Source organism: Bubalus kerabau, chromosome 1 (genome assembly GCF_029407905.1).
Source record: "Bubalus kerabau isolate K-KA32 ecotype Philippines breed swamp buffalo chromosome 1, PCC_UOA_SB_1v2, whole genome shotgun sequence".
In the NCBI taxonomy this organism is placed as follows: domain Eukaryota; kingdom Metazoa; phylum Chordata; class Mammalia; order Artiodactyla; family Bovidae; genus Bubalus; species Bubalus kerabau.
The window spans coordinates 107,635,894-107,662,911 of NC_073624.1; the positions used below are offsets into that span (position 1 = coordinate 107,635,894).

At 39.1% G+C, this 27,018-nt stretch overlaps 2 protein-coding genes across 12 annotated transcripts in view; one reads left to right on the forward strand and one right to left on the reverse strand.

The window, feature by feature from the left end:
• LRRIQ1 (leucine rich repeats and IQ motif containing 1) overlaps positions 1–8,424 on the reverse strand; it is a 141,469-nt gene extending 133,045 nt beyond the window's left edge. For 2 of the 5 annotated variants that reach the window (XM_055586451.1, XM_055586425.1), the window contains exons 1-3: positions 8,307–8,422; positions 5,308–5,452; positions 2,087–2,198 (exon numbers count right to left, since the gene is read on the reverse strand). In XM_055586451.1, the coding sequence (XP_055442426.1) occupies positions 2,087–2,198; positions 5,308–5,451 (256 nt within the window). In that variant the 5' untranslated portion in view covers position 5,452; positions 8,307–8,422. Of the gene's footprint in view, positions 1–2,086; positions 2,199–5,307; positions 5,453–8,070; positions 8,216–8,264 lie in introns of those variants that run through there. The other 3 variants (XM_055586460.1, XM_055586432.1, XM_055586442.1) reach the window with 3 other exon arrangements.
• Positions 8,425–8,427: 3 nt separating this feature from the next.
• TSPAN19 (tetraspanin 19) overlaps positions 8,428–27,018 on the forward strand; it is a 29,193-nt gene continuing 10,602 nt past the window's right edge. The window contains exons 1-4 of one of the 7 annotated variants that reach the window (XM_055586494.1): positions 8,428–8,499; positions 19,427–19,518; positions 19,602–19,674; positions 22,274–22,398. In XM_055586494.1, coding sequence (XP_055442469.1) covers positions 19,453–19,518; positions 19,602–19,674; positions 22,274–22,398 — 264 coding nt within the window. In that variant the 5' untranslated portion in view covers positions 8,428–8,499; positions 19,427–19,452. Of the gene's footprint in view, positions 8,500–17,319; positions 17,555–17,969; positions 18,207–18,230; positions 18,253–18,871; positions 19,125–19,426; positions 19,519–19,601; positions 19,675–22,273; positions 22,399–27,018 lie in introns of those variants that run through there. The other 6 variants (XM_055586504.1, XM_055586513.1, XM_055586476.1 and 3 more) reach the window with 6 other exon arrangements.

Consider the following 27,018-nt stretch of genomic DNA (forward strand, 5'->3'; position numbering starts at 1 on the left):
CTGACCTGCCTCTTGATAAATCTGTATGCAGGTCAGGAAGCAACAGTTAGAACTGGACATGGAACCACAGACTGGTTTCAAATAGGAAAAGGAGTACGTCAAGGCTGTATATTGTCACCCTGCTTATTTAACTTATATGCAGAGTACATCATGAGAAACGCTGGGCTGGAAGAAGCACAAGCTGGAATCAAGATTGCCGGGAGAAATACCAATAACCTCAGATCTGCAGATGACACCACCCTTATGGCAGAAAGTGAAGAGGAACTAAAAAGCCTCTTGATGAAAGTGAAAGTGGAGAGTGGAAAAGTTGGCTTAAAGCTCAACATTCAGAAAACGAAGATCATGGCATCGGGTCCCACCACTTCATGGGAAATAGATGGGGAAACAGTGGAAACAGTGTCAGACTTTATTTTTCTGGGCTCCAAAATCACTGCAGATGGTGACTGCAGCCATGAAATTAAAAGACGCTTACTCCTTGGAGGAAAGTTATGACCAACCTAGATAGCATATTCAAAAGCAGAGACATTACTTTGCCAACAAAGGTTCATCTAGTCAAGGCTATGGTTTTTCCTGTGGTCATGTATGGATGTGAGAGTTGGACTGTGAAGAAGGCTGAGCCCCGAAAAATTGATGCTTTTGAACTGTGATGTTGGAGAAGACTCTTGAGAGTCCCTTGGACTGCAAGGAGATCCAACCAGTCCATTCTGAAGGAGATCAGCCCTGGGATTTCTTTGGAAGGAATGATGCTAAAGTTGAAACTGCCGTACTTTGGCCACCTCATGTGAAGAGTTGACTCATTGGAAAAGACTCTGATGCTGGGAAGGATTGCGGGCAAGGGGAGAAGGGGACGACAGAGGATGAGATGTCTGGATGGCATCACTGACTCAATGGACGTGAGTCTGAGTGAAATCTGGGAGTTGGTGATGGACAGGGAGGCCTGGTGTGCTGCAATTCATGGGGTCGCAAAGAGTTGGACATGACTGAGCGACTGAACTGAACTGTGTATCTGACCCTTTCTTTGCTTGAATATAACCACAAAGGCTGACTATTCTCTGAACACATTAAGCCCACTGAGTGTGCGTTGGCCTTTACAATTCCCTCTTTCTGGAACACCAGCTCTCTAGATAGCTACGTGACTCACTTCTTCACCAGCATATCCCACGTGGCTTACTATCTCATTTCAGACACTACTTAAATATCACTTCCTCAGAGATGCCTCCCCTGACTTCACATATCTAAAATAGCAAAATTCAATCTCTATCCCCTTATCTTGAAATCCTCCCTTCATAGAATTATCATTTTGTTGAAATATCATGTGTTTACTTATTATCTGTCTCCCAACGTGGGAACACTAGAAGAAAAGAGCAAGATCTTGGCCTGTTTTGTTCTCTGCTGTATTCTCAGTGGCTACAACAGGTCTTTTCACACACTAATATTTTTGGTATAAACAGCTGTGAATATCCACATAATTTATACCAATATAAGCATAAATGACACTGAATTTCTTAATAACTTTTATAGTATACCATAAAACTTATGTTATTAAAATTGTCTTTCATTTTTTTAAAAGAGTATATTGTTAGACACACCAAGGTCCTGTTGAACATTTAAACTGTTGCCATTTTTCATTATAAACTAAGCTAGGATTACTTCGAGTTAAATCTTTGTTCATTCTATTATTCTTACAATAATTGAAAGATATAAATTTGCTCAGTTGAGGCAAATAAAGGTTGTGAGGATTTTATATAAATTGTATTTTCTCCAAAAATACATATAAACTGATAATTCTAAAACAGTCCCACACTTGGGTTCCTTTGACATAAAGTAACAGAATGTCTGGATTTAATTAGGACTAGTAAAACAAATTATTAGAGACTAGTATTTATTGGAGATATAAGGAAGGTAGTAATTAAAACAGATGTGTGAACTAAATTGAACAGACCAAATACTATAGAGATTTTATTAGAGATAAATGCACACACCTGTATATGAGAAGAAATAACTTCAAGCAGCTTAATTTTCTAGATTATAAACTATTCATACTTACAGAAAACTTATCTACCAAGCAGATGAAAACTGTACTTACTTAAAACATCAGTATCCTCCAAGTCCTGAAGAATGAGCTCTTCAGCAGTTTTACTCTTATTCTTTATGATGTTAATACAGTGAAGAACCGACTCAGGTAGCTCATCCGAATCCTAAAAATGTTAAGAATAAAAGGAACTGTAAAATTATTTGCTAAAACTATGCATCAAAATTTGTTTTGAAATGCCAAAATTTTGACTAAAATGTGCAAATGAGGTAAAAGAGCTTCATATAAAAAGCATAGTCCAAAGAAATTTGGTTAAAGTTTTCTTTTCATTTTCAGATGGCTATAAATTGCATCCGTGATTCTGTTGGAACTCATCCCCAAATGAATAATTTCAGAACTTCTGTCTTATTTAAGCTGGCTATGGATAAAAAGACATACTAAAATATTATTTTTTTCCTAAAGAATTATGTAGGTTATTGCAATCCTAATTAAAAATCAAAGTATAATTATTTCAAGAAACTTGACAAATGTGTTTTCTTGGGAAAAAAAGCTTAGTTGAAAAGAGTTGATGCAGCAAAGCTACTGAAGGAATTTGGCCCATTTTATACTTAAAAATATAAAACCAGAACAGGGCAAAAATTAACAGAATAATGGAAAAGAATAGATAACCCTGGATAGATTACATGAATATAGCAACTAAGTATATACAGGAGATATGAAAAGTCAATTGAAAAAAGGTGGATTATTCCACCAGTGACACCAGGGATATTTGATAACTATTGCAGGGAAATTTTAATTAGATTTACTTTTTTATAATATAGCTGAAAATAAGTTTCCATTGGATTAAGAATTTTTATATAAAAGAATGAATCTATGAATGTTTTCTAGGTATATAAACACTGGAGGCAGAGACATTACTTTGCCAACAAAGGTTCGTCTAGTCAAGGCTATGGTTTTTCCAGTAATCATGTATGGATATGAGCGTTGGACTATAAAGAAAGCTAAGCACTGAAGAATTGATGCTTTTGAACTGTAGTGTTGGAGAAGACTCTTGAGAGTCCCTTGGATTGAAAGGAGATCCAACCAGTCTATCCGAAAGGAAGAGGACACGGAGGCCTGGCATGCTGTGATTCATGGGGTTGAAAAGAGTCAGACACGACCAAGCGACTGAACTGAACTGAAACACTGGAGGAAATACACAAATGAATATATATTTGATTTCAAAAACATGTAACTATTTCTTTGATCTAAAGATTTCACATACATTTTGATTTTTATGCATGTCTAATCAAGCTGGTTTTAGAAAAGGCAGAGGAACCAGAGATCAAATTGCTAACATCTGCTGGATCACGGAAAAAAGGAAGGGAGTTCCAGAAAAACATCTATTTCTGCATTATTGACTATGCCAAAGCCTTTGACTGTGTGGATCACAACAAACTGTGGAAAATTTTGAAAGAGATGGGAATACCAGACCACCTGACCTGCCTCTTGAGAAACCTGTATGCAGGTCAGGAAGCAACAGTTAGAACTGGACATGGAACAACAGACTGGTTTCAAATAGGAAAAGGAGTACATCAAGGCTGTATATTGTCACCCTGCTTATTTAACTTATATGCAGAGTACATCATGAGAAACGCTGGGCTGGAAGAAACACAAGCTGGAATCAAGATTAGAGAAATAGCAATAACCTCAGATATGCAGATGACACCACCCTTATGGCAGAAAGTGAAGAGGAACTAAAAAGCCTCTTGATGAAGAGGAGACTGAAAGAGGAGACTGAAAAAGTTGGCTTAAAGCTCAACATTCAGAAAACGAAGATCATGGCATCTAGTCCCATCACTTCATGGGAAATAGATGGGGAAACAGTGGAAACAGTGTCAGACTTTATTTTGGGGGGCTCCAAAATCACTGCAGATGGTGACCGCAGCCATGAAATTAAAAGACGCTTACTCCTTGGAAGGAAAGTTATGACCAACCTAGATAGCATATTCAAAAGCAGAGACATTACTTTGCCAACAAAGGTCTGTCTAGTCAAGGCTATGGTTTTTCCAGTGGTCATGTATGGATGTGAGAGTTGGACTGTGAAGAAAGCTGAACGCTGAAGAATTGATGCCTTTGAACTGTGGTGTTGGAGAAGACTCTTGAGAGTCCCTTGGACTGCATGGAGATCCAACCAGTCCATTCTAAAGGATATCAGTCCTGGTTGTTCTTTGGAAGGACTGATGCTGAAGCTGAAACTCCAATACTTTGGCCACCTCATGTGAAGAGTTGACTCATTGGAAAAGACTCTGATGCTGGGAGGGATTAATGGCAGGAGGAGAAGGGGACGACAGAGGATGAGATGGCTGGATGGCATCACCGACTCGGTGGACATGAGTTTGGGTGAACTCTGGGAGTTGGTGATGGACAGGGAGGCCTGGTGTACTGCAGTTCAAGGGGTCGCAAAGAGTCAGACACAACTGAGTGACTGAACTGAACTGACCTGAACTGAATCACATAAAAATATACTCATGATTAAGTAAAAAAGCAGGATACCAATATCCTGTGTCTTCCCAGGCTCAGCTGGTAGAGAATCTGCCTGCAATGCAGAAGACCTGGGTTCAATATCTGGGTTGCAAAGATCCCCTGGAGAAGGGAATGGCTACCCACTCCAGTTCTCTGGCCTGGCGAATTTCATGGCCTGGCGTGCTGTGATTCATGTGGTCGCAAAGAGTCGGACACGACTGAGCAACTGATCTGATCTGATAGTCCATGGGGTCACAAAGAGTCTAACAGGACTGAGTGACTTTCACTTTCACTTTCCCTTGGCTGGGTGGTAACGAATCCACCTGCCAATGTAGGAGACATGGGTTCAATCCCTGGGTTGGGATGATCCCCTGGAGAGGGAAATGGCAATCCACTCCAGTATTCTTGCATGGGAAATCCCATGGACAGAACTCTGCAGTCCATGGCATCACAAAATAGCTGGACATGACTTAGAGCTAAACAACAACATATAAATATATATATATATATACACATACACACACCTATGCATAATTATATGAATAGTAAAATCTCAATTTTGTGAAAAAATGCACATGTATACATGTGAAATTATAGGTAATTTATCAATATACTTTTTATATTTAAATATCTACTAATATGCATTGTTTAAAGGTCACCCTAAGGGGAAAAAAATGAGTGGAGTATAGAAAACACACTGAGAAAAGTACTATTTCTCCTAAAAAAGTTTACTTCAGTTAAAAGTCTCAAAAGCACAACACAAAACTTACTGTATCACTATTATCACTCTGGGTTTCTGATTTTGAATCACTATCAAAACCATATTTTTCCAAGGAAGAAATGCTGATTTTATCCAATTCAGCCTCTATTTCTTCGCTGAGCTTTATATCATCATCATCGTTGCCTTCCATCATCCTTCATAATAAAACACAGAACCATTTAGAGAAAACTGAAGAGGCTAAATGCTAGTAAAAACTATAGGTTCTTTAATGTGCCACACCAATCCAACATTTTCTATGCAAAAATGCTTTAGTTTAACAAAGTTTTATCACACCTTATTATACATATACTATATATTAAAGATGGAGAAGGAAATGGCAACCCACTCCGGTGTTCTTGCCTGGAGAATCCCATGGACAGAGGAGCCTGGTGGGCTACAATCCAATGGGTCAAGAAGAGTCGGACATGACTGAGCGACTTCACTTTCGCTTTTCACTTTCACACATTGGAGAAGGAAATGGCAACCCACTCCAGTGTTCTTGCCTGGAGAATCCCAGGGACTGTGGAGCCTGGTGGGCTGCCATCTATGGGGTCACACAGAGTTGGACATGCCTGAACGACTTAGCAGCAGCAAGCAGCAGCATATATTAAAGACAATTGCTTTCTCCCTATTTTCATCCATTGTTTCTTTAGTGTTTGACTACAAAATGATCAAATTTAATGACACTCTTTAAATTCGCTGAAGGAAAAGTTATGTGGAATGGGTTTGGCTTACCTTCCTGAATCAAGAAACTTCATATTAAAACTCATTTTCATGGTAATAATTAATGGTAAAATAACTGTGAACAGCTTGAGTATTCAGAAATTAAAATACTTATAAGAGAACATCCTAAGTCTATATATGGGGACACATCTGGCTAGTTTGCACTCATTAAATCAGAGTTGTCAATTCTACCAGATAGCCACAACAATGAAATAATGAATAATATATGATGTATAAGTTCAACACTCATTTCATTTAAATCTTTAGGCTTGTAATGGATATAGGTCAAGCAGTACATTGCAGAATATCTTCATATCATCACTGTTAAGTACCATCATTAGCTTCCACGTATATTAAGTACCTGTGACAAGCCAGGCACTAGTGGACACTTGTGTGACTGATAATCTCTGGAGTAACTTCACAGATTAAAGGTCATTACAGTCATTGTATAGATGAGAAACCTAAGGTCTGAAGAGGTTAGTTAATTCCCCATAGCATCATGCTAAAAAGTAATGGGAGTAGGATCCTAATTCAGAGATTTTGAATCCAAAGTCAGTGCTTTTCCCACAATCCAAAGGTATCCAAACTCAGGCAAGCTCATTATCTGCCCAGCAATTTTTCCGAACAACCAGCAGACTTCAAATTGCAGATGGTAATCCATTCATGGATTAAGAAATTAATTTAGCAGTTTTTGGTCATCTAGATTAAATGATGGGACAGCATAGGAAAAGTTAGGGTAGGTCAGAAAAGAAACTATAAGTGTACTATATATACTAAAAGTAAAAATTGTTAAAAAAATTCTGCTTCAATTGTAAGTGCAGGTACATGTATGCATGTACATGTATCCCCTGGAGAAGGGAATGGCTACCCACTCCAGTTCTCTGGCCTGGAGAATTTCATGGACTGTATAGTCCATGGGGTCACAAAGAGTCTAACAGGACTGAGTGACTTTCACCTTCACTTTCCCTTGGCTGGGTGGTAAAGAATCCATATGAAATGCGATGCAAATTTTTGTTTTAATGTGAGTCTAAGTAAAAAAAAAAGTTTGAACAATGCTGTACTAATCAGCTTTTATTTTCCAATTTTACTCATAACCACCTCCATCCAAAACAAAGCCAGAACCAGTGCAAAATGCTACCCCACAATCTAACTTACTTAAAATTCAATTCAAAAGCTTTGAATGAATATAGGGAGAAAAACCTTTTCTAGGTGGAAAATTAGATTTTAAAAATGGCTATAAAGCAGAATTCAGAGATACACAAAACTTGATGTAGAAAGAAAGGCAGAAAAATAGGGTAAAGGAAAGAGACATTTCCATATGTCCACCTCAGCTCATCTACTGGCTCTTTAAATCAGTCCTGTCCAATTACATATTTGAGCAACATATTTGATTTAAATTTGCTAGTGGCAATTTTTTTAAAATATAAAGAGAAACAGTTGAATTTTTTATAATATATATTAATTCAATCCATTATCCAAAATATTATTTCAACATAGTCAACAGAAAAGCATTCATTATATAGCCAGCTAAAAAGTTTACACTTTGTTTTGTACATTAATAATTCTTCAAAATCTGACGTGTATTTTACGTTTACAGCACATTTCAATTTAGGCTTGCTGCATTTAAGCTCTCAATGGTCACCTCTAGCCGGTGGTTACAGAACTGGATACAGCAGCCTTGGATCGATCCCACTGCAAAGAGGCTAGGTAAACTACTTCAAGTTGATAATAATCAATTGGAGGTGGCTAACGGTGCCAAGCGAGCTTAGTGGGGTGTCTTAGTGGCTTAAGTGGGGAGTCTTCGTGGCTCAGCTGGTAAATAACCCGCCTGCCAATGCAGGAGAGAAGAGATGCGGGTTCGATCTCTGGGTCAGGAAGATCCCTTAGAGGAGGAAATGGCAACCCACTCCAATCTTCTTGCCTGGGAAATCCCAGGCAGAGAAGGACAGAGGAGCCTTGGAGGGTTAGAGTCCATGGGGTCGCAGAGAGCCGGACACGACTGAGCCCGCACATAAAGCTGCCCAAAATGAGAAATTTTAAGGAACCCCACCCTTCAATTTTAGTTCTTCAAGTTCTGTGTGAACTACCAAAAGTTTTCAAAACTAAAAGCCTCTTGCTCTACAGAGCGTCTCGCTCTACAGACTGGCTCAGCACTCCCTGGGCGCGGGACCCCCCTTCGCACTCAAGCCTGGCCTTGGCGGAGAGGGGCCCGGCTCCACTTGCGCTCCCGCAGTTTTGCTGTACCTCCCGCTCCATCAACCCGGGTCTTGAGGGGTGCTCGCTCACCCAGCAGCGGCTGAATCCTCCAGCAAGGTTGGAAAACAGTGCCCGCCCTCCAAACAAAGAGTAACCACGGCAACCGCCAATCCCAAGGAAGAAGGGCTTTACAGGTGCCCCAGCAGGACAAACTATCTCTATTCCAAACTAGAACGAACGCTTCATCTCAGGAGCTCGGTGAGGAACTTGCATTTTATTCCAGGTAGATTTTAATATTTAATTAATTTTGGAAAGAATTAATAAAGAAACGACACTTTGTTATAGCTACCCAATTAGGGGTAGCCTGACTTTTAAATTGTCTCTTACCTATCTGTTTTTATTATGTGACTCTAGAGAATGTTGAGTTGCTTGTGTATATATTGTGCACTCTACAAAAACTTACTCCTGAATAGTGATTTATGAGGCCTGAAAGTATAGAAGAAAAACCAATAAATTGTTTGCCTTGCATGACACCAAGTTTCTTTTAAAATAGAAAAAAATCAATCAGCAATGACTATCAAAATTATTTAAGTGAATGGATGTGTGGGGTGAGAAATTAAGAAATTATATTCTGGAATATGTTTTACTGTAAAACATTGAGCGTGACACACATTGTTTTAATATGAAATATGAATTTTAAGTTTATATCATAACATTTAATTTTAACTTAAAAATTTATCATAAAGTTCCTATTATTGGTGAAGAAAATATATTGTATACAACTGATTTTCATTTTTTTGAAAGTTTGAAAATGAAGCATTATATTCCAAGAGGAAGTAGTTAAGCGTAATTGTAGAAGCTATCTGATATACATTAAGCTAAAAGCAAACAATGTCATTGAGCCTTTGAAAGAAAATAGACCATGTTTCCTGGTAACAATTGAATAATAAAATTCATTGTGTCAACTTAAGAATTAATAATACAGAGTGAGAAATCAGTAGACTTTTGATATTAAAAAAACACATTATCTCTTCATTCAAGAAAGAAAATGATTTTCAAAATAAACTACTCCTGGTTTTTGAATTGAATTTTGGATATTTTTATTATTAAAGACCATACTCAAGTAACAGTTTTCCTTTTTTTAGTTTAGTTTTGTTGCTGATTTACAAACTTTCAAATTCTTTATTTATTTATTTATTTTAGAAACTTCGGTTTTATTTTTATTTTTTTAATTAATTTATTTTTTTTAATTTTATTTTTAAACTTTACATAATTGTATTAGTTTTGCCAAATATCAAAATGAATCCACCACAGGTATACATGTGTTCCCCTTTAAAATGTTTGATCTAACATATTTTGGTGCAATTCACATTAAACTTAAAATTTTATTTGTAATTGTGAAACTATTCATGCTTTTCCTAAAGAATATAAAAGCCATTAGTAATCAATTAATTTCTAAAACTGACTTTAAACAACTAATTTGAAGATGTTGTTTGAATTTCTTTCCTTATTAATGCTTACCTTGTCAAACAAATTCATAGCAAAAAAGAAGAATCCTGGAAGTTCTGCTGAAGATTAATTTGTGGTGCACGTTTCTACAGCTCATACTTTCAAGTTACTTATTGAAAACAAACAAACCACACACACACACACACACAAACCTACTCAGGTTAAAGGGTTATGAAAAAAAATAACATAATCCACTTAGGGTATAATTTCTAGAAAGAGTACAATTAAATAGATTTTTGCTAAATGCTGCATAGTTAAACAGTAGTTTCAAGTTGAATTGATTTATAGCCTATGACTGTTTGCAAATTGTTAGCAAAGCACTCATGATCCCTCACAATCTTTACTGGGTCTACTTCTCCAGCCTCATCTGTCATCTCTTGCCACTCTACTCAAGCCCTCATGCACTTCACTCCAAAGCCTGGGAACAGTGTTCCATCTGTATTGAAAACTTCCTCTTCTAACCTGTTTTTATCTATGTGTCTTTGTGCTCAGTGGTGTATGACTCTTTGTGACTCTATGGACTGTAGCCTGCCAGGTTCCTCTGTCCTTGGGATTTTCCCAGCAATAAGTGATATGTAGTTAGTTAGGAAGTTGTTGTTGTTTAGTCAGTTAAGTCTTGTCCAACTCTATTGCAATCCTATGGACTGAGCCTGCCAGGCTCCTCTGTCCCTGGGATTCTCCAGGGAAGAAGAATACTGGAGTGGGTTGCCATTCCCTTTTCCAGGGGATCTTCCTGACCCAGGGATTGAACCTGCATCTCATATGTCTCCTATGTTGCAACCAGATTCTTTCCCACTGAGCCACTGGGGAAGCCCCTTTTGTCTGACTGGAGCTCTCTTAATTATTCTTCAAGGATTACCTCAAATTCATCTCCTTTCTGAAACTTCCCAATTCCATTTATTCCCAGACTCTGAACCCACAACACACAATTGAAAGTTGGCCACAGATTATTTATTTATTCATTTGTGTGTGTGTTCCCATCTTCTGGCACTTAGAAGGAACTTAAAAACAATTATTAGAGTATCATTTAACTAATGAAAAATGACACATGAATAGGTGATTTACTGTAAATTGTCCTTCCCTATAGCATTTGTACTATTAAAAAAAAATCTCTGCTGTTGGACCATTTATTAACGCATCAGGAAATAAACTGAAGAAATACCATACCAGGACTTTATTTAAGTTAAAAACAAATTCTTTGTCTATAGCAAAATAAAATATGTCTACCACATTACAAATATTTACATAGGAACTGCACTAACTTGTGTACCTTTGTGTAAGCAAATCATTTTCACTGACAACCTTTTTAGTATGTGAGGCTTATAACTGAAAAGATCAGCACATAACCATCTCTTACCATTCTGTGCAAACATGGCTTAGGGCTTCCTTGCTTGTCGCTAAGACACCTGGTTTGTTGTGTTTGATGTGTTCTCTTTAACTTGAACTGTTTGCTGTGGTCTGAATGTTTGTGTCCCCTCAAAACTCACATGTTGAAATCTTTACACGCAATGTGGTGGTGTTGGAAGATGGGACTTTTAAGAGGTGGTGATTAGTTGATGAGGGTGGGGCCCTCATGAATGGGATTAGTGATCTTACAGAAGCAATCCCACAGAGCTCCCTATGCCATATGAGGATAAAAGAAGCCTGAAACTTTGCACCTTTATCTCAGATTTCCAGATTCCACAGTTGTGAGAAATAAATTTCTGTTGAGTACTTAGTCTTTGGTATTTTGTTATAGCAGCCCAACTGGACTAAAATAAAGTGAAGTCACTCAGTTGTGTCCTGCTCTTAGAGACCCCATTGACTGTAGCTTGCGAGGCTCCTCTGTCCATGGGGTTTTCCCAGGCAAGAATACTGGAGAATGTTGCCATTTCCCTCTGCAGGGGATCTTCAAGACATAGGAATCAAACTCCAGCCTCCCACACTGCAGGCAGACTCTTTACCATCTGTAAAAGCAAAACTAAAAAACAACAAAAAAAATCTCTACCACACTAAAACAAAACCACCAACTTATTTATGTCATGTAAAGCAAAGGACTGGCATTAAGATACATGACATTGCACATAAGCAGCGTGTCTTCTATGGGTGGTTTCAGCAGCAATGGGAAATATGGCACGATTCAGTTCCAGCTTTTAAAACCCAAGAGCAAAAAACTGCCTGCCTCCCTACAAGGTGCAGGGTCAGGAGACAGTTCTGGGTTGCTATTCGTGAAGCATTCAGTTTGCTATTTCGCCTCACACTTCTCATTCTTTTATTCACAGTTAATTACTATCTGCATATAATGTAAGTCTGCTAGACCATAAATTAGCAGCTTTCAGGAGAGATACCTTGAACAGTTCTTAGGGAGGTTAAACAAATACTGTAGCCTAACACTCTGTTCTCTAACAAACGTGCACACAATGGAAGTGAAGTCTCAAGTGATGGATGGGACAGGCAGGGGGTGGGGCTTAGTCTCAACTGTAAAAGCAAACAAATCTAAATGATAATAACTTAGTGTGATCATGGGCTTTTGTCCATTCTGGAAACAAAGAAAAAAATAACTATCAAATGCCATAATCTCTTCTCACTTTTCAAATATCAACAGGATTCACGATCTTACCACAATTGTTTCTGTATCTTCACGTGGTACCTACATAATTTTTTTCCCTAAAATGAAGAAAACAAAGAACAGGCTGGTCTAAGTAATTACTCATCTTCCTCTCTATACTGTCAAACCTCTGTGAACAAAAGCTTTCCAAATTTTGTGATTACTTTCAGAAGTGGTTCATTTATTATTGAGAATCAACTACCAAAAGAAAAAATATCTAAATTTTTATCACATCCCCAAACCAATATTTTATTTTCTAATGTAGAATTGAACAAAAAAAAATTCTTCTGCAAAGAGAACTTTCAAACCTTCATCAGTCAATAGTATAACTCTGCAACCGATCAGATTGACTCACTGTCTAAAAAGGGGGAATTTTTAAAAATTTCTGATCCAGTTTTGTGATTTACCATCATTCCCAACCACATTCTTTTCTGTCTATTCTCTTTAAAGAGAGAGAACTTTCAGAGTCCAGTTATTCAACAAGCTTTTTACTTCAGCATCAGTTCAGTTCAGTCGCTCAGTTGTGTCCAACTCTTTGCGACCCCATGAATCGCAGCACGCCAGGCCTCCCTGTCCATCACCAACTCCCGGAGTTCACCCAGACTCACGTCCAACGAGTCAGTGATGCCATCCAGCCATCTCATCCTCTGTCGTCCCCTTCTCCTCCTGCCCCCAATCCCTCCCAGCATCAGAGTCTTTTCCAATGAGGTGGCCAAAGTACTGGAGTTTCAGCTTTAGCATCATTCCTTCCAAAGAAATCCCAGGGCTGATCTCCTTCAGAATGGACTGGTTGGATCTCCTTGCAGTCCAAGGGATCTCAAGAGTCTTCTCCAACACCACAGTTCAAAGGCATCAATTCTTCGGTGCTCAGCCTTCTTCACAGTGCAACTCTCACATCCATACATGACCACAGGAAAAACCATAGCCTTGAATAGACGAACCTTTGTTGGCAAAGTAATGTCTCTGCTTTTGAATATGCTATCTAGGTTGGTCATAACTTTCCTTCCAAGGAGTAAGCGTCTTTTAATTTCATGGCTGCAATCACCAGCTGCAGTGATTTTGGAGCCCCTCCAAAATAAAGTCTGACACTGTTTCCACTGTTTCCCCATCTATTTCCCATGAAGTGATGGGACCAGATGCCATGATCTTCGTTTTCTGAATGTTGAGCTTTAAGCCAACTTTTTCACTCTCCACTTTCACTTTCATCAAGAGGCTTTTTAGTTCCTCTTCACTTTCTGCCATAAGGGTGGTGTCATCTGCATATCTGAGGTTATTGATATTTCTCCCGGCAATCTTGATTCCAGCTTGTGCTTCTTCCAGCCCAGCATTTCTCATGATGTACTCTGCATATAAGTTAAATAAGCAGGGTGACAATATACAGCCTTGACGAACTCCTTTTCCTATTTGGAACCAGTCTGTTGTTCCATGTCCAGTTCTAACTGTTGCTTCCTGACCTGCATACAAATTTCTCAAGAGGCAGATCAGGTGGTCTGGTATTCCTATCTCTTTCAGAATTTCCCACAATTTATGGTGATCCACACAGTCAAAGGCTTTGGCATAGTCAATAAAGCAGAAATAGATGTTTTTCTGGAACTCTCTTGCTTTTTCCATGATCTAGCGGATGTTGGAAATTTGATCTCTGGTTGCTCTGTCTTTTCTAAAACCAGCTTGAACATCTGGAAGTTCACGGTTCACATAGTGCTTAAACCTGGCTTGGAGAATTTTGAACATTACTTTACCAGCGTGTGAGATGAGTGCAATTGTGTGGTAGTTTGAGCATTCTTTGGCATTCCCTTTCTTTGGTATTGGAATGAAAACTGACCTTTTCCAGTCCTGTGGCCACTGCTGAGTTTTCCAAATTTGCTGGCATATTGAGTGCAGCACTTTCACAGCATCATCTTTCAGGATTTGAAAGAGCTCAACTGGAATTCCATCACCTCCACTAGCTTTGTTCATAGTGATGCTTTCTAAGGCCCACTTAGCTTCACATTCCAGGATACCTGGCTCTAGGTGAGTGATCACACCATCGTGATTATCTGGGTCATGAAGATCTTTTTTGTACAGTTCTTCTGTGTATTCTTGCCATCTCTTCTTAATATCTTTTGCTTCTGTTAGGTCCATACCATGTCTGTCCTTTATCGAGCCCATCTTTGCATGAAATGTTCCCTTGGTATCTCTGATTTTCTTGAAGAGATCTCTAGTCTTTCCTATTCTGTTGTTTTCCTCTATTTCTTTGCATTGATCGCTGAGGAAGGCTTTCTTATCTATTCTTGCTATTCTTTGGAACTCTGCATTCAGATGCTTATATCTTTCCTTTTCTCCTTTGCTTTTCGCTTCTCTTCTTTTCACAGCTATTTGTAAGGCCTCCCCAGACAGCCATTTTGCTTTTTTGCATTTCTTTTCCATGGGGATGGTCTTGATCCCTGTCTCCTGTACAATGTCACAAACCTCATTCCATAGTTCATCAGGCACTCTGTCTCTCAGATCTAGGCCCTTAAATCTGTTTCTCACTTCCACTGTATAATCATAAGGGATTTGATTTAGGTCATACCTGAATGGTCTAGTGGTTTTCCCTACTTTCTTCAATTCAAGTCTGAATTTGGCAATAAAGAGCTCATGATCTGAGCCACAGTCGGCTCCTGGTCTTGTTTTTGCTGACTGTATAGAGCTTCTCCATCTTTGGTTGCAAAGAATATAATCAATCTGATTTCGGTGTTGACCATCTGGTGATGTCCACGTGTAGAGTCTTCTCTTGTGTTGTTGGAAGAGGGTGTTTGTTATGACCAGTGCATTTTCTTGGCAAAACTCTATTAGTCTTTGCCCTGCTTCATTCTGTATTCCAAGGCCAAATTTGCCTGTTACTCCAGGTGTTTCTTGACTTCCTGCTTTTGCATTCCAGTCCCCTATAATGAAAAGGACATCTTTTTGGCTGTTAGTTCTAAAAGGTCTTGTAGGTCTTCATAGAAGGGAAGGGGAAAAAAATAGTTTGACTGACATAGGTGGTGAAACATAAACAATTAATAGAAAATGGTCTAAATGGACTAAAGCTCTACTGTTTTGAAGTTACCGTGACCATCCTGCTTAACCAAGTCAGCTGACTTTGAGAGTTCAGAATTCTGTCCCTCTTTGACATCTGTCTCATGTAACAGTATTTTGGAAATGATTGTTTCCTCATTTCATAAAGTCTGATTTTTTAAAAATCTAGGGATTTCCCTGGCTGTCCAGTGGTTGAAACTGTATACTTTCAATGTATGGAGCATGGGTTTGATTCCTGGTTGAGGAAATAAGATCCCACATGCTATACAGGTGTGGCCAAAAAATAAAATTAAATAAGTAAATACATACATAAAAATATAAAATCCAAATTCCTAATTATGTCATTTTCTGTAATCAAACCTCTGCTTATTGTAATCTATAGTTAGTCCCTCATCTCCTTCATTTATTCTCAAGATATCAGCTCTCTATGGACGACCCCCAATTCTATATTGTCTATGCTCTCCACATGCCTGCCCTAAATTTCCAGTGCTTAACCACAAGGTTTTCTTTTATCAATTCAACCTGAATTTTTAAATATTAAATTAATAGAATTTATGAATTTTTTCAAACAATTCCAGTGATTATCATTATTCTTTTATTTTCCCATTGTAAAAAATCTTTCTGATCATCTTTGATTCTTTTTTTAATCATAGTAAAGCACACTGAAATATGTCAAAGCCATCTTTTTCTCTCTCTGATTATCTTTCATATCACAATTTCCTGTTTGGCATTTTGTTTGGCTTTTCCCACCCTAATTCACTTCTTTCCTTCATCATGGGCATATAGGTACCTCCACTTCCAGCTGAGAATTGCCATGTGACTAACTGCTGTGTGCCAAAGGAAGATAAGCAGAAGAGAAGTATGCAACTTCCACCTTACATGTTTAAAAGATGCTCACCTAAGTTTACTCATCCTCTTCCTGCTGACTGTAGAGGATTGCACCTTGAGTAAATTTCAATTCAGTTCAGTTCAGTCACTCAGTCGTGTCCGACTCTTTGCGACCCCGTGAACCGCAGCATGCTAGGCCTCCCTGTCCGTCACCAACTCCCAGAGTCCACCCAAACCCATGTTCATCTAGTCGATGATGTCATCCAACCATCTCATCCTCTGTCGTCCCCTTTTCCTCCTGCCCTCAATCTTTCCCAGCATCAGGGTCTTTTCCAATGAGTCAGCTCTTTGCATCAGGTGGCCAAAGTATTGGAGTTTCAGCCTCAACACCAGTCCTTCCAATGAACACCCAGGACTGATCTCCTTTAGGATGGACTGGTTGGATTTCCTTGCAGTCCAAGGGATCTCAAGAGTCTTCTCCAACACCACAGTTCAAGAGCATCAATTCTTTGGCACTCAGCTTTCTTTATAGTCCAACTCTCACATCCATACATGACAACTGGAAAAACCATAGCCTTGACTAGATGGACCTTTGTTAGCAAAGTAATGTCTCTGCTTTTTAATATGCTGTCTAGGTTGGTCATAACTTCCCGTCCAAGGAGTAAGCGTCTTTTAATTTCAGTGCTGCAATCGCCACCTACAGTGAGTTTGAAGCCCAGAAAAATAAAGTCAACCACTGTTTCCACTGGGAGCCATATATTTTAACAGGCTGGAGCAAAACCCCACATTTCTAGGATGATTTCCCAGTAGAGAACCAATTACATATCTTGGACTGAGAGAGAATATACTTCAGTTTATTTTTGTATTTGGGTCCTTTCATAAAACATTTTAACCTTGACTCTAACCTGCTAACTACTATCAAATCAACAGTCAAGCCTCTTCAACATTCCACACCAGAGTCCCTGTAGAGAGTTCTCACTTATTAGTTTTCTCTTTCTCATTTGTAGAGAAACAGAAGCCAGGAATTAGGGCTTAAGTAGCTTCCCTCATAGCTCAGTTGGTAAAGAATCCGCCTGCAATGCAGGAGACTCCGGTTCGATTCCTGAGTCTGGAAGATCCACTGGGGAAGGGATAGGCTACCCACTCCAGTACTCTTGTGCTTCCCTTGTGGCTCAGCTGGTAAAGAATCCACCTGCAATGTGGGAGACCTGGGTTTTGATCCCTGGGTTGGGAAGATCCCCTGGAGAAGGGAAAGGCTACCCACTCCAGTAGTCCAGCTTGGAGAATTCCACAGACTAAGTCGATGGGGTCGCAAAGAGTCAGAGGCGACAGCAACTTTTTCACTTTCTTGTTAAGAAAAGGATCACAGCTTTCTCATGTAAGTAAAACTGAAGCTAAAATGTAGATCTAAAGCATCTTGGAAATAAAAAAAAAAAATAGGGCAGTCTTTCCCACTGAGTGTCCCATCCAGAAAGTCCAGGCACTGGAGGAATCCACGAATAAGACTCGAGGACAGAAAGTGGAGAAACCAAACAGCAGCAGCAGAGTTCGAGGCAGAGGATGGAAGAGAAAGCCTGGAGACGCTCCTGAAGCTGGGAGAAATACCTTGGGGGTTTTTAGGAAGAATATGGCCTTAGAATGAAGTAAAGAGGAAAGTGCGTGGGTGCTGTCCTGCACGTCTCTTAGTTTCCTCTTTCTAAGGCATCTTTCAGTTCAACAAATGGATTGGTTTCTTCCTAACTAGGGACAGACAGCTTCAAATTAGTCTCACTAAACCTGCTTTTGTTACTGAGTCAAACTGGGGTCCATTCGCTCACATGCAGTAAAGCCAATCCACTGACACTGGGTTGTGCTAGAGGAAAGCACAATGTTTATTGCAGGGCATCAAGCAAGGAGAACAGGCTGCACATGCTCAAAAGATCCAAGCTCCCAGGTGGCTTTCAGGGAAGGGTTTAAAGGCAGTGTGAGGGAAGCGGTTTCGGGGGTATATGATCAGCTCATACACAATTCTTGGATTGGTTGGCATCAAGGTGAAGTCTTAAGCATCATCAATCCTTGGGTTTCAACCACTCTAGGGTCTGTGTTCTTATGGTCAGCAGTTTTCATCTGGTGGGGGTCTGTTTCTTATAAAAATAACTTAGGAATGTGTCAGGCCTTTATCTGTATCTTTCAGGGAACTATGAGTTCAGTGGTTCTGCTGTGTGGTCGATTTCTAGTCTAAATTGTTACCAGTTCCCTAGCCCAACAGCTATTCTTTGTTTCTACATTGTCACATTTCCTAATCATTACCTCTTGAGTCAGTCTTTTGAGACTCAGTGGAGGCCTGGGAGACTAAAGCAAAAGCCTTTTCCTTCAAAGGATAGGGGCACAGGGGCTTATATTGCTGTTTCACTTTCACAGTGTCACTGTGTCAATTATCCACTGCATGTGTTGAAACATTGTAAACCACAGTACTTTTTAAAATATGAGCTACCTAGAATTGAAAAAGTGAAAGAAAAAATAAAACCCAGGAATATACCCAAGAAAAGGTACAACCTACGTCTCTAATAAACCAAGCACTCAAAATCAGTAGGATAAGTGTTGACTTTTCCATAAATATTTTAGGAAAATAGGGTATCTGGAAAACAGTTTTTTTAAACCACCCTAAGTTAGTTCTTTTCACTGTACTGTATAACAACGTAAATTGTAAACTAGTTAAATAATATAATTCACCTGTTGATTGATTCAACAAATCTGTAACACATGGTTCCCACTATATGTTAGACTTGGGTTTATTATATACAAGATCTATTCTCTCTGAGTAAAGGCCCTTAAGTCTACATGGGAAGGGAGAAAAGATGAAAATAGGCAACAAACTGAGATTAGGGAAAGGCTTCTGAGATAACATTATTCTGGGAAAGAGGAATGCAGTCAGATGGAAAGGAAAGATTTCTGGCAAGGAGAACAAGGTGTGTTATGACTGGAAACAAAATATTTACTTTCTGAAAACTGCAGGAAATTCAGTATGGCAACTCTTGACATGTTACACAAATGCCCTTTGATCTCAACTGCCTGGACAAAAAATGCAGATAAAGACAGACACAGTTTCAAGACACCCTTCAATATTTTGTTATATTCGGGAGAACAAAGAGGAATGTTATACTGACTGCTGGTGTGAGGAAAAAATATGCAAATAAAAGATATGAGTAAGCAGAATTATTTCAAGTTATTACTGTGGTGTTTATAGTAAAAGTTGTGCTTATCTTTTCAGAATCATCAGTATATGCGGAGAAAAAAATGTTAAGGAAAAACAAAAAGTTGATTTTTAAATACTGTCTTAATCTCGTTAATGGAGCTTTCTTGGTAAGTTTCTTCATAATTAGTAAAGAAGATGTACATTTTTATTAGCAGTTAGTTAAAAAATAAGTATTGGCTATTTTTTGTAGGTTCTGGGACTTTTACTCATGGGATTTGGTACATGGCTTTTATTAGATGGAAATAATTTTTTCACAGCTTTGGGTATGTATCTATTTTTTTTTTTTAATTTTATTTTATTTTTAAACTTTATATAATTGTATTCGTTTTGCCAAATATAAAAATGAATCCGCCACAGGTATACATGTGTTCCCTACCCTGAACCCTCCTCCCTCCTCCCTCCCCATACCATCCCTCTGGGTCGTCCCAGTGCACTAGCCCCAAGCATCCAGTATCCTGCATCGAACCTGGACTGGCTCTAAATCAAAAAAGGCATTCAGTGTTAAGCAACTGAGTACCTGACTTAGTCAGCAGGTGGCAGTGTTTCCCTACCATTCATAAAGTACTATTCAACTTTTCCTCAGAAAGTCTTTGTCAGTTGGTTCTATAAACGGCTTATTAAATAATAAGTCTTAAATCCAAGATCATAAAGGAGAGAGAATTTTGAGAGAAAAAGCTAGAAACTCTGGGCAAGAGAGATGAGAGAAATAGAGGATTGCGGTTCTGCTAACTCTAGACTTTTACAGATTTATAAATGTTAAAAGATAATGGAGATCAATATAGTTTCACTGCCAAAGTTAAATAATCTCTTTTAAAACTCAGTAACCGAACTTCCCTTATGGCGCAGTAGATAAGAATCTGCCTTCCAATGCAGGAGACCCGGGTTTGACCCTGATCAAAGTATGGGAATCAAAGTACGGGGATCAAAATATGGGAAGATCCCACATACTGCAGGGGAACTAATCTCATTTACCACAACTACTGAGCCTGTACTCTAGACCTCGGAACCACAGCTACCGAGCCCATGGGTCCTAGAGTCAGGGAGTTGCAACTGCTGAAGCCCACGCCTCAATCCTGCGCTATGCAACAAGGGAAGTCATCACAGGGAGAGGCCCGCAAGCTGCAGCAGGGAGTGGTCCCCGCTCTCCACAGTTAGAGAAAGCTTGAGCAGAGTGGCAAAGACCCAACACAGCCAAAAAAAAAAAAAAAATGACTCAGTTACCATATCCTATCACATGGTTAGAAATATAATATTCCCTATGTGGAAACAACTGAACATGAATGCATGAATGGATAAAGAAGGATATGTATATATACATACATACAGAATGGATATATGTATGTATCATTAGGCACTATCCCATGAGCTAAGGATAGAGTAGTGTACAAGAAAGATAAAGGGCATGTCCTCAGGGAGCTTAATTCCATGAGGAAGACTCGAAAACAACACATAATTTCACCCCTGCAAACCTTCCCAGTCTCACCTCCCTGAAACAGTTAACTGCCAGCAAGGCTAAGTTTCCTATACACATTGCACCGTTCTGTGCCTTAGAATGCTTCCACCATTCCAACGTAGAGATTTCCAATTATAATTCAGAGCCTAAACTCAAGTGTTACCTTCTCCAGTAATCTTGCCTACCTTCACCTCCTCCTCCTACTAGATTAGCCGCTTTTCTACTCAGTGCTGTGCCAGTAAGTATTCTGCGATGGAGTATTGTTTGTTTGTTTATTTTTTATGTGCTGATTTCTGTGGTGTAAAGAATCCCAGGATGGCCAGTTTTAAGGTGCCAATGTGGACTGAGTTAGCTTACAGATTTTGTGAGAATTTAAGCCTTGGCTTTATGTGCCAGAACAATCTTGTTCCAGCACACCACTGCCCACTGTCTCTAGTCTTCTCCCATAAAACCTAGGGCATATTTAATGTATTCATTCTCCCTTTTAAAAAGTATTTGTTAGGCACTACCCACTCCAGTATTCTTACCTGGAGAATCTCATGGACAGAGGAGCCTGGAGGGCTACAATCCATGGGGTCGCAAAGAGTCGGACACGACTGAGCAACTTCACTTTCACTTTTCTTTCACATCTGTGCCATAGCACTAAGCATTTAACAATTAGTCTGTTGACTATATAAATATAAATATATATATATATTTTTATATATATATATATATATATATATAGTCTCTAGCTCAGAGAGCTCAGTCTAGATGGGGGGAGAATAAAATATACTTTTAATCGGGCCATATTAGCAATAAACTCAGGGTCTCATACAAGGGAAACTTAACCCATATGTTAGGGTGTTGGTTAGTTGCTAAGTCATATCCAACTTTTTTGTGACCCCATGGACTGTAGCCCGCCAGCCTCTTTCTGTCCATAGGATTTCCCAGGCAAGAATACTGCAGTGAGTTGCCATTTTCTTATCCAGGGGAACTTCCCGATCCAGGGATCGAACCCACATCTCCTGCATTGGCAGGCAGATTCTTTATCACTGCGCCACTAAGGAAGCCCACATATGTTAGGTACTATTTTTGATGAATGAATGAATAAATACATAAATGTTTGGACATATGTTATACATAGAAGAATTCACTCAAGAAAAAGTTGTCTTCTTTCATAGAAGACATTAAAGACAAGGTTAATTTAAAGAGATCTTCCGAGATTGAAGAAATTCTCTATCATGTCATTAAAGGAAGAAAAGTCCTTAAGAATAAGTAAGAGGTGCTAGAATGAGATTAAAAAGAGAAAGAGAAAGAGAATCCTAGTGATTTGGCAACAGCTTCTTAGGGAAACCTTGGGTTGCTGCATTTATTATTAAATAGAAAACACATATCACTTAATAATAGCTATTTCGTGGTTTCCACAGATGAAAATAATCACTTGACAGTGTATATTTTTCGAATTTTGATTGGAACTGGATCTGCTATTCTTCTTCTTTGTCTCCTGGGTTATTTGGGAATTCACAATGAGATCAGGTGGCTCCTAATTCTGGTACGTATTTCATTTCAATTGTCTGAATTTGTAGCTTTGATTTTGAGTGTTCAAATTACACAAGTGAGCAAAAATGATTTATGTCACTGGAACACTGCAGTATAATGGGCTCTTGGAAGCATGGCAATGAAGTGCCCCCTCCCAAGAATCTTTGCTTAGACAGAATTTTGTTGCTGAGTTTTCAGTGGACCAAATCTGGACCTCAACACTTAACACATTGATATTAATTTTCAACACAGGGTCAATATGTATCCATTGTCTAAGGTGAACTACAGCTAACTAAACTTAAACATGAAGACTAAAATCAGAATAAAATGTGTTAAAGTCAATGAACATTGAAGCTTAGGAGGAAAAAGGAAACAATGGCCTGTAGTTGGCACATTTTCTCCCTGTGGGTGTACCATGTGGGATGCTAACTTATAGTTGAGATCACAATATATAATTTAACAAAGAGAAACATAACTGCTGAGGGGGCCAGACTCTGGTATCTGGTTAGCACACACTCTCTCCCCAGGCACATACATGAAAAGATAACTCATAATAAGGAAGACAAATCTGAAGTTGAGCCATTTACCATTCAGGAGAATGGTGTGGATCACATGCCAATCCACAGATTCAGGCGAACTATGTTGTTGTTCAGTAACTCGGTCGAGTCTAACTCTTCTCGACCCCAGGCACTGCAGCACACCAGGCTTCCCTGTCCTTCACCAGCTCCCAGAGCTTGCTCAAACTCACGTCCATTGAGTCAGTGATGCCATTCAACCATCTCATCCTCTGTCGTCCCCTTCTCCTCCTGCCCTCAATCTTTCCCAGCATCAGGGTCTTTTCTAATGAGTAGGCTCTCTTCTCATCGGGTGACTAAAGTATTGGACTTTTCAGCTTCAGCATCATCCCTTCCAAAGAATATTCAAGACCGATTTGATTAACTGGTTTGATCTTGCAATCCAAGGGACTCTCAAGAGTCTTCTACAACACCACAGCTCAAAAGCATCAATTCTTTGGCACTCAGCCTTCATTATAGTCCAATTTCCACATTCATACATGACTACTGGAAAAATCATAGCTTTGACTAGATGGACCTTTGTTGGCAAAGTAATGTCTCTGCTTTTTAATATGCTGTCTAGGTTAGTCATAACTTTTCTTCCAAGGGGCAAGCGTCTTTTAATTTCATGGCTGCAGTCACCACGTTCAGTGATTCTGGAGCCCCAAAAAATAGTCTGTCACTGTTTCCATTGTTTCCCCATCTATTTGACATTAAGTGATGGGACCAGATGCCATGATCTTAGTTTTCTGAGTGTTGAGTTTTCAACCAGCCTTTTCACTCTTTTATTTCACCTTCATCAAGGAGCTCTTCAGTTACACTTCGCTTTCTGCCATAAGGGTGGTGCCCATCTACATATCTGAGGTGATTGATATTTCTCCCCGCAATCTTGATTCCAGCTTGTGCTTCATCCAGTCCAGGATTTTGCATGATGCACTCTGCATAGAAGTTAAATAAACAGGGTGACAATATACAGCCTTAATGTGCTCTTTCCCAATTTGGAACCAGTCTGTTCCATGTCCAGTTCTAACTGTTGCTTCCTGACCTGCATACTGATTTCTCAGGAGGCAGGTAAGGTGGTCTGGTATTCCTATCTCTTTAAGAATTTTCACAGAGTTTTTTGTGATCCACACAGTCAAGGACTTTAGAGTAATCAATGAATCAGAAGTAGATGTTTTTCCTAAAATTTCTTGTTTTTTTCTATGATGCAGAGGATGTTGGCAATTTGATCTCTGTTTCCTCTGTCTTTTCTAAATCCAGCTTGAACATCTGGAAGTTTTCGGTTCACGTACTCTTGAAGCCTGGTTTGGAGAATTTTGAGCATTACTTTGCTAGCATGTGAAATGAGTGCCACTGTGCAGTAGTTTGAACATTCTTTGGCATTGCCTTTTTTGGGATTGGAATGAAAACTGACCAATTCCAGTCATGTGGCCACTGCTGAGTTTTCCATATTTGCTGGCATATTGAGTGCAGCACTTTTAACAGCATCATCTTTTAGGATTTGAAATAGCTCAGCTGGAATTCCATCACCTCCATCACCTCCAGCTTTGTTCATAGTGATGCTTCCTAAGGCCCACTTGACTACGTACTCCAAGATGTCTGGCTTTATGTGAATGATCACACCATTGTGGTTATCTGGGACATTAAGATCTTTTTTGTATAGTTCTTCGGTATGTTCTTTTCACCTCTTCTTAATATCTTCAGATGAAATACAGCTTTTAACATTTTCTTTAAATCAAATTGGAGAAGGAAATGGCAACCCACTGCAGTATTCTTGCCCTGGGGAATCCTATGGACAGAGGAGCCTGGTGGGCTACAGCCCATGGGGTCACAAAAGAGTCAGACGTGACTTCGCAACTATTTGACTGCATCAGGTCTCAGTTGCAGCCTGTGGGCTCTTCAGTTGTTTCATGTGGGATCTAGTTCCCTGACCAGGGATCAAACCCAGGACCCCTGCATTGGGAACTCAGAGTCTTAGCCATTGGACCACCAGGAAGTCCTCAAATCAGTTTTAATTCACAGGCGCTTTCCTGTGATGCAGATAGGAAATTCAAATGTAGCCAACTGTGCCTCTTGCCAAGAATACCTAACTCTTATGTAGCATGGAAAGTCCTGGTAATCACTCTGGATTTTGTTATCAGTCTACACCAGTTACCATGAAAGCACTCCCTTTCCCAGCTGATGTGGTTCCTTCAGGACTATGCATTTGCTGTTTGAATGGCCTAGAGCAGCAAACCAGGGTTGCTCTTCATCCAGTATATACCAGTACAGGCATATTGGTAAAATTCTTTTGTGAAGGACTGGTAAGGAACAGTTACCTCAGTTCCTTTCCTGCAGTTTACCTCCCCTGAGACCCAAGACATTCAACCCTGCCAATGACACAGCAATTACAGGAGTCATGCCTGGCAGAGGAATTCAGTTCAGTTCTGTTGCTCAGTCATGTCCGACTCTTTGCGACCCCATGAATCGCAGCACACCAGGCCTCCCTGTCCATCACCATCTCCCGGAGTTCACTCAGACTCACGTCCATCGAGTCAGTGATGCCATCCAGCCATCTCATCCTCTGTCCTCCTCTCCTCCTCCTGCCCCCAATCCCTCCCAGCATCAGGGTCTTTTTCAATGAGTCAACTCTTCACATGAGGTGGCCAAAGTACTGGAGTTTCAGCTTTAGCATCATTCCTTCCAAAGAAATCCCAGGGCTGATCTCCTTCAGAATGGACTGGTTGGATCTCCTTGCAGTCCAAGGGACTCTCAAGTGTCTTCTCCAACACCACAGTTCAAAAGCATCAATTCTTTGGCGCTCAGCTTTCTTCACAGTCCAACTCTCACATCCATACATGACCACAGGAAAAACCATAGCCTTGACTAGACAGACCTTTGTTGGCAAAGTGATGTCTCTGCTTTTGAATATGCTATCTAGGTTGGTCATAACTTTCCTTCCAAGGAGTAAGCGTCTTTTGATTTCATGGCTGCAGTCACCATCTGCAGTGATTTTGGCAGAGGAATTAGTTGCTGCCTATTGTTAGTAATTGCTACTTGTTGTTATCTGAATATTACCCAGGGCAGAAGCATTTTAGGCAAATTTGGAAACCACACCTTCATTTCCCTCTGGGGTCTTGCCACCTTATCCTGGCAATACCTGGAAAAAAAGACCTCGCTCTTTCTTCTTATTCTCCTCAAAGGCACACCTTCAACTCTCAGATTGTATCTTTCTTTTATTCTAGGGCCTTTAGCATAGTTTTCTCATGGGACTTCTGATTTTGAATATGGAAACTGGGATGGAAATGGCTTGTAGGAAAGTTTTAATCTTATTTCTGTAGACTGAGGTTAAAAGATAATAATTTTCAAGGATAAAATCATGAATAACCTGTATGAAAATGAACATGTGTCAAAGACTTTATTTAAATAATTAATTAATTAATAGGGGAACCACCAGTAAGAAGTAACAACTGGTTTAAATGAGAATTAGACTTGTGGAGATTTATATTCTCTATAAACTGTATTCATTTGTATTTTCATGAATAGTAATCATTTGCATCATGATGGGACTTTTGTATTATTGATACTATCAGAGTTCTGTAAATTAACTCTCTACAGAGTTGAATAATAGCTTAGGCAAATGTAACATTTCATACTGCCATTGAATCAGAAACCCGGGAGAGTCCAGTAGACCTCAGCCAGCTTGCCATTGAAAAGAAATCCAGTAACTTAAAAAAAAAAAATTGTTTTGCACATTTTCTCTGTTTCTACCTGTCTTCGCCACTATTTCTTGATAATGAAGATTAAGTGAGGTATTGTGCTTATTTATTTTTTTAATTTTATTTTATTTTTAAACTTTACATAATTGTATTAGTTTTGCCAAATATAAGTATTAAAAACCTAAACTTCTGAACAGTACTAAAGACAAAAACCTATTTTTATCCCTGAAAATGGGAAACACAATGTATGTCGAGTAAGCAATGTTAATGGACTGTTTTAAAGTATTCAATGTTTAAAATATGTAAAACTAATAATACTAAATAATTCTTGTATTTTATTTAGTAAAATATTCAGACAAGTTACTTTAGAAATTATTTTGA